Raw genomic sequence first — 10,809 nt, 5'->3', positions numbered from 1 at the left:
GTAATAAAGTATTATTGATTATTAACAACAAACATATTGACGACACAGTCGCAAATATTGCGTTTGAATTGTATCGTATAGTATGGTCTAATTGGTGAATATTATTTCCTTATTTATTGATACATTTTTCAAAATTTTTTTTATACTAATTCTATTTTGTATCAAATCAATCCGTACGACAGCCCATATGTATCAGATACCGTATTTAAGAAGTGTTACCTAGAATGCGATATTTACTGAAGAATTGGACGTTATCTACAAAAACAAATACCCGAAATGCCTGTACTTCCTTGTTTTAGCTTTCGAAATATTTACGGGGTCTTATTTGAACTGACTTAAGTAACAAGTAACAATGCTAGCAAGTTTTGTAATTTTTATATTGAATACAGGAATACTCACAGCAGCTCAAGGTAAGCTTAGAATACAGTATGCAACTGTAAAACTTATCACGAGTGAACTAATCAACGGATAATATACTTACACATATCTTTTTCAAGTGTTTTGTTAGCTATATATATCATCACTGAAGGGTGAAAAAGATAAAAGCGTATCACAAAAATACAAAATATGCTTGTTCTGAACTCCAATAACCAACATCTTCAAGCATTTTGAAATGTTACTGAAAGAAATACTTTAATTTTAAAAAGGTGAAGTCAGTAATAAATGTAAATAGTTAAATTTAGATAATAGTAAATTGTTTGCAATAATTTGGTTTTTAAGCGAAATTTTACGCGAGGGTATAAGTCAAATTATGCGCTCCCGAAAGAAGTGTTCATGGTTGTATTTTCAACTGGGTTCAGTATAGCCAAACTGAATTTTCAATGTCAAAACATTGTGACCCAAAGACATATCGGGCACTGACAACCCTTAATTCTTTACCAAAATGGATTTCAGACTATGACAATAGGAGATTGGATAAGGACGATGAAAACCGTATACTATAATATTTTGTACCATTCTGGATGTTTATAATAATAGGGCTGACACAAATATGAATGAACTTAGCTATTTAACCGATTTTTTTATATTCCTCATATTGTCTTTTATTATTGGTCGTACATTAGTACAGATAATATTGTATATATTGTATTATACGATAATTATAAACTTATACACTACATAACTTATACACCATATATCTTCTTTGATAACATACAATTGCGATTTGGCTCTTTCCAACCGAACAATCCAAAAATATATATTATTAAGTGTCAGAAAAAAAAAATCTTCATATTCCCTAATGTTGTGAATGGAAACATCATTTATTATACAGTGTTTAAGCTAAAACCTGAATATTTGAAATAATTGTCTACGTCAGACTTTTTCTTTATATCGATTACAATGCATCGTGAAGTGAATCGAATTGAATTTTGTCTGAACGGCTGAAAGGCAGTAGGATTCAAAATGTTTCAACGCACATTAACGTATCAACGATCATCGATTATCTATCAGGTCTTGATTTTCATCGTTTGTTTCATAAATCAAAGTCAACCTTTTATAAAGGAAAACTTTCAGAGATGAAATATATATTTACATCATCATCTCGAGCAAACCTATAAAATGAATATTCACATTTTGAAAATATTACTTAAAAATGTTGCTGTCATAATTTAAAGCAATATCAGTAATTTGTTTTGACTAGGGTTAAGCAATGTCACGTTTTCAATGTAAATCACAAAATGTCTGTTGTCTTATTGACATGAGTTATGCAACGGACCGGCAATCGCAATGATAAACATTTTAATTTTGACTTCTTCATCGTTTTTTTATATGATTTATTTGCCTACGTCAACGTACTTTGTCTAAAAAGATTAGAACCCCTCATGTCTGTTTAACAAAGGTAATGTTATCTCCTTTATTGAATTGATAAAATTGAAGATATGTAATCAATACAATATTATCATTTTTATATTCTTATTTACGTTCTGTAAATGTGTCATTGAAGCTATTACAATAGATGAAGAAAATGAAGAAAAATATTAGTTCAAAGTCAAAAATGGTTAACAAAATCTTTACTTATGAAGGTTTTTTGCATAATTTTATATGGTAATATTTTTATTTATACATTACCAATACATTCAATACTTTTAGCGTGAAATGTAACACTAGTGTGGCAAACATATTAATTATCGTTCGAAATTGGACGTTTGAGGTTTATATCATAATGAATATGTCTTCACTTGTTATCTACAATATGCTATAGATTGAAAAATATAAAAACAAATCTAATTTTAATTAAAATTCTCCGTTGGTAACTGAAATTTTGAAATGAGATGACATCTTTTATTTATTTTCATCAGTTTAATCGTTCCAGTTAATCACAAAAGAAATAATAATAATAATTATAATAATAAGTTCATTTTGAGATGCACAATTTGATGTACACTCAGACAGTTCACACTAACAGGAGGGGATCGACAATGCACACTATAAACAAAACAAGATGATAGAAAAGAAATTATAATACTGACCAACAAGATAAGTAAATGCTTACTTAATTCGCAATATTGTTACAATTTGCACATGCAAATTTAATCAGGGACACCTGGCTTGATACTTCAAAACGTTTCGTAAGCCATTATTACTCATCATGTTTTTTTTCCACAATATTTTTTATAAGATGGATTAAAATCCATTTCTATGTACTCTAAATATTTATTATTACACGATATCATTCAAAACTGTTTACGAGAAAAGATGCACCTGTGATATGAAATAGAAAAAATGGTGTGAAAAAAATGTAGAATGCCAACCAGTAATGCCTGTAACAACCTCTTAAAAATTGTTAGAAATTGAATTGAGGAAATTTATGGTGCATTATAAACAAGCCAATTCCTTTGATAGATAAGAGTAATGACATATCATTATTTACGAATCACGTGAAAACAAAACTTATGAATGTTCACGTAGTACTTAAGTAAGAATAAGGCAATGGTCGGTACATCTTAATTCTCAATATGGTATGTTTTGCCTAAATAATATTCAATACATATTAAAAAAAAAACAACTGAAAAGCACTCTAAATTTATCCTGAAAGATCTTTGACGTAGAAATTATATTACTGCTTACATAAGGAAAAAGTGTGGTAAAAGTTTCCTGCTGTTTTCCAATAGTGTATTTCAATTATATTTTACCTATCAGTATCTTATGATGACATTTGGAGGTTATCAGTTATAAATACTTGGTGTATGCAATAAAGCAATAAAATATATGACCATTTTTTCTCCATATGCCACACCGTTTACACAATTTGTCCGATTTTTAGAAAGAGAAGTACTTAAAAGGTCACTGTCTTAATGTATGAACCAAGTTTGTAGCTCATTTTGACTAGGGATAAGCAAGGTCATGTTCTTACTGTAAATGACGACAAAATTAGATGCTCTTATTTATAAGAAGTATACAAGGGTCAGCAATGGCATAAATTTTAAATTTTAAATTTAAATTTGGACTATTTCATTGTTTGTTATATGATTTATTGCCATCGTCAACGTACTTTTGTATAAATAGATAAGAATACTTCATGTCTGTTTAATAAAGATAACGTTTATCTGCTAATCGGGGAGGGATTTAATTTATACATCATTTGTTGGTGAATGTACCAAAGGCATTATCTATTATTTAATTTTGTTTGCACTTAATTCCCATTGAAGTTACAAAATTGCGATTTACTTTTTCAACAAAACACTACAGAAATAACATTTTTTTCTACTCTGTAGATAATAAATATTGATCTGAAAATCGATGACCGGTGATAAGTAAATGTGCAGAGAAATATTTCTAAATCGAACCCCGAATTAAAACATGTCTATTCTTAACACTTCACGAACGGGGTAGGTTTTGGTTTAGACTAGTGTGTTTTGTTCCTTACTTTATTATCGCAGGGAATATAACGACTTAATTTGCTTCCGATCGCGAAACTTGATGAAGTATAACCTTTGATTGAACAAATCACAGTATATTTGTCTGAGTCAATGCACAGCAACATTGAAATTTAAATGTGGACATTAATGGTATAGGATAAAAATAACTCTTTTTTCATAGATCAGAATAATGAAATATCATTACCATGAGCAACTAATATTTAAAAAAAATGGATATTTACATTTGCATATATCAAGTAGTACTAAAATACTCCTCCGTCTAAGAATCAGTCAAAATGTCTATAAGGTGTGGCACATGAAGAAATAATACATTTTACTGCATTATCCAAGTATTTATGCCTCATAACTCATGTTTGTTTTATTTGTTTGTTATATAATATGTTTGCCTTCGTCAATGTACTATTGTATTAATAAATTGGAACACTTTAACTCTGTTAAACATAGATAACGTTAATCCGTAAACCGTTGAATTATTATAGCCTATATGTAATCAATATCATGTACTATATGCCTGTTAACAAACTTTTCAAAAGGTCATCAAAGCTTTCACAACATATCCAAGAAAAGGAAAAACGTGTATAAGTTAAAAGTCGACGATTGAGACAAAAAATAGTTTTGTTCTTATACAATTTCTAGTCTTATATAATAAGGTCTTTATTTATGCATAGCCAATAACGATTTTATTTAGCATGGAATTATCAGTACATGTAAGTGTGGCAAAAATGTAGCATTCTCTTTTAAAATTGCAAGGACAATTTTGCAGCACTCAAAGTATATATAATGTTTAATTTATATTCAACTTTACAACACGGTTGTGTTGAGGAGAAATGTCATGAAATGTCTAATTTTAATCAATCAATTCCGTTTTAATTCGTGAAATTTTGTCAATTTGTGTTTCACATCTACAAGTTCATTAAGTAGCGATTTCCAAACATGAACAATTGAAATTAAAGTATTTCAAAATGTGCAATAGGAAAAATTCACTTGATCGCTCATTCAAGTCCTGGTAAAACATAATAAATGTCAAAAGTGCAGGAGTAAGATGACAAAATTGTAACTTCAAAATTTAAAAGGTGGGCCATTGAATATGTATACATTTTTAATGCTTAAAATTTTTAATTAAAGATAATTATATAGTAAATGGCTCGAAACCTGCTTAAATGAGATTTTTTTTCTATACTTCAACGGCTTTTTTTAACGAAAACATTACTGATAGATACAAAATATGTAGCTTCCCACAGCCTATTTTCATAGATAAGCATATATTTGATAAGAAACACGAAGCATTATTATGGAAAATTGAACAAATTACCCTTTTCTATCAATTAAGATCACACTCTTTTGTTGTTGCTCCTGTAGAGCTATGCCAAAATTTTGTAAGTTTTTCAAAATACATTTGACTGAACCCCAACCTACCCCAACCTCACACATAAGCCAATATACTTCAAAATGCCTAATTATTAATTGATATGGAGTTTCATCCATCAGTGAAAACACATAAATCATACTAAAGAGAACCACACATTATAGTTAAGTAGCTTTATATAGACCTACGTTTGCATATAACTATTTAAGTAATGGTGGGTTAAATGCATGCATACTCCCTCAATTATTCAATCACTTGTCTGTGAACATACTGCAAGATAATATATCAAGTTTATTTTATTTCATAGTCAATATTTCACCATGTAGTTTAACCTTAACAGACAGTCATGAATCTTTGTTTAGATTTAGCCTTTTAAGTTGAAAAAAGCTAAGGCGTAATTTGAATTTAAGACTAGATGACAGTATTGTTTTATATGTATGCGCACATGCATTAATGCAAATACAACACATTTTGAATGAGCCGTCTAAACAACAAGCTTTATGATTTAATTCGTAAAATATATCTTTTTAAAACAAAACATTTATTTTCAAATATATAAATAAATGTATAGATCTGCAAACACACATGAATGTTTTCTTAATTTCTTCTTGTATCGAGCTAGAATTATAACAAATAGGCTTCTAGAGCAGGGTTATGTTGCTACAAGATTGCAGTCATCACTACAAAAAAATTATGGTCGTTATCATGAACTCGTGGATCGTTATGGTGTATCCATCTGCGCCATGAAAACTGATTTATTCAACGGATCATGGTTTTCCTTTCCTCGTTTGTCTACCCAGGACTTGACTTTTTATGAGCAACTCGGTGGGTGTTTCTAGAAAAGCAGATGACACTTGCCCCACCGGTACACCTGGTCAATGCTCCCAAATTTAGTGGAGTCCGAGTTGCTCATTTGCTTTTGTTATTTTGTATTTATGATTTTAGTTATTTAATGTTCTTTGTTGTGGGTGTCTGTTTTCCATATCTTGTCTTTGTCTTTGATTACATTCTTTTGATTACCGCTATAACCATAGTTCCTGTGATTACTCTTTCAAGATGTCTAAGAATCTGTTGATAGTTAAGCTATGTCTACCTCATAGAAAACTCTGTCTTATTTTATTAAATGGTCCTTTGAAAAATACAGTTATAAATTAATGTCTTGTAATTACTACAATTTCAGTGATTGAAAACGGTATAAACATATCAATTGAACATGTTTGGATATGACCAATTCTTTTTTATTTGGTAATACTATACGGACAGATCGCTGATATTCTAATGGGGCTAATTATGGTCCTTTTATATCCAATCTGTTTCACTATTACTATGAATTGCTGTGCCTGGATAAACTGTTTAAATATCCTTTAAAACATGAAATTTTGCATGAATTCAATACTACTTTAGATATTTTAATGATATTTTAGATCCAATAATCCATATTTCGACAATTATGTTCAAAATATCGCACCAAACAACAATAACTGTCCCGTTAGGCTTGTTCTTGATTAAGACACTACAATAGAAAAAGAAACCCTAAAACTAAAATTTATGACAAAAGATATGATTTTGAATTTCCTATAGGTAAATTTCCATTCCTAGTTAAGTTACGGTGGATTCAATTTCTTTCTTGTCTGAGCCTCCGAGAGCCTACTTAAAGTTACGTTAACACTTATTGAAGACCTTTTGGTAATGTTAAAGCATTTAATAATTTGTATTAGGATTATAAGCTGGTGCATTTGTTACATTTCACCATATTAATTCCATTTTTTGTCCATTGGACATTAATGAAAGTTTATATCTGGACCTACCTTATGTTTGTTGTATTAGTCATGTTAGTGGCTATGTGACAATGTTACAACAAGGATGTATGTAATCAAATTATTATTCTTCCCCAACTAATTTGAAAGTGGGAGTGATTTGTTTAACTATCCCGTCGTGTCCGTACGTTCAGTGTTTTTTTTTTCAAGCTATCCAAACATTTTGCAATCTGGTTAAAAGGGGGAAAGGTAGTAATGTCGAATATATTTCATATAGCACTGCAAATTAAACGGAGATGTTCATGAAAATTTTACAAATTTCTTTTAGATACAATGCCCGCACCTACAGAAAAAGAATAACAAACTTACTGGTAGCTTATTACTAGTACAAACAAGTCATTTACACCCACAAAAGTTATATCATGGATATAATTTTGTAGGTTTGCAATAATGCTTAGCACACTTTCTAATATTTCTCTAACTCTTTACATTGTGCTTAATTCTACTGATATTTACTACTACTTCTGTCTTTTTTCTTTTGGCTCAGATATTTTTTGCTCAACCCCGTGTAGTTATAATTATTATTACTATTATTATTATTATTATTATTATTATTATTATTATTATTATTATTATTATTATTATCATTATTAATATTATTATTATTATTATTATTATTATTATTATTGCATTTGCAATTGCATAAACCGTTGATTATTATGGAAATGTTTCATATTTACCATTTAGTTCTTTATCTTTCTAAACCTATTTGTTCACCGTATTATAGTTTTCCTCTTTTTACAATGTATGTACCGGCGGTTATTTCTAGATAAGCAAAGTGCGTTCATCCTACCAGTGCACCTAGTTAATGGTTATTAGCTGAGTGTCGTTTTGGGTATTTTTTTATGTCTATGTTGTATGTACGTGCCTGTTGTTTTTAAAACAGTTCCAATTATGTTCATGTTTCATTTCCAATGGGTCATTAAGTCATCCTAATTGCATCACGGTTTTCTTTATTATCTGTAACAATACAGAGTCTATAGTGAAAGGAGTACGTTCATCAATCATGGGATCTATATTTTCATAGATACTTTAAGGTACAAATATGGTCAATGACTTGACATATACTTCAAGTCATAGCGAACAAAATGTCCTTGTGAAAAATGTTTATTTGTCGCTGAAAATGAAAATGTCATTGGGTTATGAAAGACAAAGTAGAAGATAGATAAGAGGATTGGTAAATAAAATTATGGAGGAATAACTAAGATTATTGAAGAAAAAAACTCGGAGGTTTTACCACTTAACTACAATATCTAAAATATCAAGTACTGAAATTATCACAATTACTATATACAGACAACACACTATGATCAATGCATAATCTATATGGTTCAAACAAACCGCAAAATTTATGTTAAGATGTATCATGTGCATTATTATCAAACAGCATATTATTTTTTTTTAATTTTTTTTTGGCGAATTGAATGCATAACACACAGAAATTTTAACAATAATTAGATTTCGTGTATTTATGTATACATCAAATAAGTTATGAATAGAAAATTAACATTTATTTTAGAATACACATTGAGCATAAATAGTGACGTTAAAAAGAAGGATGCATATCAGAGACACAAATCCACCAGCATGTAAGACAAAAAATCAAAGGCATTCTATTGACGTCAATGAAAGTTGAAAATGTATACAAATGGAATTTCCTGTAAATCAGAAAGCTACGAAATTTCAACATGTATATACTGTTCACGGCTTTATCTGTTACAGGACAACGAGATTGTATTGAATCATATCCACCCGACTGGAAAGAACACTACGATGGAATGAGGACTACAACTGTTACTGGTAAAACGTGTATGATGTGGAGTGAAACGAATCAACCTTCCTATGGAATATCGAACTATTGTCGTGCACCACTTCAAGATCCAGAATCGTTAAAAGGACCTTGGTGCTATATTGATAAAGAACCTTGGTGGGAATTATGTTTTGTACCACTTTGCAGTGAGTCAATTCAGTGCTTATTTTTTATTATGTTAAGTATTTTTACCATTAACGATCGCATTTCCATAAAATTATTAGTTACTGTATTTTCAATTGTGTAATCTTGGCTTTTTAAGTACATCCTATGCAAGGTGCTGTTGTACATATATCCAATAGTATCGATTTAATCAATAGATAAAAGCATTCAAGTTTATTGAGGTAGAACACTACATGTAGATGTTTTAAGTCTTATGTTGACTGAAACAGAAAATTGTTTTGAGACTCATAGAAAATGTAATCACTTATGGAAGATTTAACGATAGAAGTAAAGACAACTGACTATGCTATATATGCGGTAGCGGAGATTTGGTAAGCAAACTGCAATCGTGTTCAAATGCTCCAGTTTTAATATAAGCAGCGAGCAATATCTCAAAACCAAATCGGCCAAACTTTCTAAAACATGAACATTTAAATAGCTGTGATCGGTTTGTAGAATTGACAAACGTATGTAAATTCGTAAAGGTTATGGACAATAGGTTAAACTTCCCAGAGTACCAAATGATATGATATCATCATATATGGCTTAGCCTTCATTTATCCATTAGATTAATTGTATGTAATTATATGTTTTTTGTTAATTATTCTCTATGCAATTTTGGTGATTGAGAATAAAAAGAGAAACTAAGGTGCATATATAGGATGAGGAAACTATAAATGCGTCTATTCTTTCTTTGCATGACGTTCACGGTTAAAGCATGATTTGATCACTGGCTGCATTACGTAGTAAAGTTTAAAGAGAAATTAATTTTTCAAACTTTAAAAAAAAAATAAATGAAGATAGTTTAGTTCAATAACTTTTCTTTTATTTTCATACAGAAATAAATTTTTATTAAAGTTTGACTTGTGTTTAATTATTACACCAATAGATAAAGATTGCAGAAAGAGCGCAACTGACAAAAAATACGAGGGAACTCTAAACGTTACAATATCTGGATACCATTGTCGACAGTGGAGCTTAGCGTCAGTACCTCCATCTGGTGGATATCGAACACAGTTTCCGGATGAAACATTAAATTATTGCAGGGCACCAAATGCAGATATTCAAACTATACCATGGTGTTACACAACAAGTACACAAAAGCGATGGGAAAATTGTAATATTTCTCTATGTGGTGAGCGTTTGTTATAATTAAACTATTATGCAATTTACGCCACAAATTACTAGTAAAAGAATAACTACCGTTTCACAACCTATGGCGGGATTCATTGTGTTAATTAGCGGCTTTTGCTGTATACCTAGATATTTATATAACAGGCATTAAGGTACATGAATCTTAACTCTATACTGGCCGTTTGAATGAAATATTAAAACAACATCTACACTTTTGACGGTGCAACAAATGTAAAATTTAAGGGGTACAGCAAATTATCAAAGAAATAATGCATAAGTTTAAACAGAAAAGAGTCACTTTTAAAATGAGTTGCATAAATTGCTTGAACTTAATATCACGTTTTCAGTCACATGCCTCTTTTAAATAATTTAACGACACAATTTTAACCCTAAAGATAAAAAAATGTACTGTCATGAAACAACTCTCAGCAGCCACTGTTACAACATACTAAACTGTATTCTATTATTCTACCGCTGCGTAGTATTTTCATATGTTTTTTTTTGAATGATTGCCACAGTAAAAATGCCATATTCATGTTTTTTTGTAGGTGATATAAAATGTAAGTTTAAGTAAATATGAACACTTGAATTGCATATTTTGAAATATCATTGAAGTTCTTTAAATGATTTGTTAAAAAA

General features: G+C 29.8%; 1 protein-coding gene across 1 annotated transcript; it reads left to right on the top strand.

Moving 5' to 3' along the window:
• The first annotated feature begins 253 nt into the window (after positions 1-253).
• On the top strand, positions 254-10,632 carry LOC148605238 (plasminogen-like). The gene is made up of 3 exons (XM_088548035.1): positions 254-410; positions 8,787-9,020; positions 9,926-10,632. The coding sequence occupies exons 1-3, from the start codon at positions 353-355 to the stop codon at positions 10,186-10,188; spliced, it is 555 nt and encodes a 184-aa protein (XP_088404161.1). The 5' UTR covers positions 254-352; the 3' UTR covers positions 10,189-10,632.
• The last annotated feature ends 177 nt before the right edge of the window (positions 10,633-10,809 follow it).

Source organism: Perna viridis, chromosome 10 (assembly GCF_037379345.1).
Source record: "Perna viridis isolate PV_CMFRI_1.1 ecotype Kerala chromosome 10, ASM3737934v1, whole genome shotgun sequence".
In the NCBI taxonomy this organism is placed as follows: domain Eukaryota; kingdom Metazoa; phylum Mollusca; class Bivalvia; order Mytilida; family Mytilidae; genus Perna; species Perna viridis.
The sequence above is the reverse complement of the archived record's forward strand: the minus strand, read 5'-3'. Positions and strand labels throughout refer to the sequence as shown.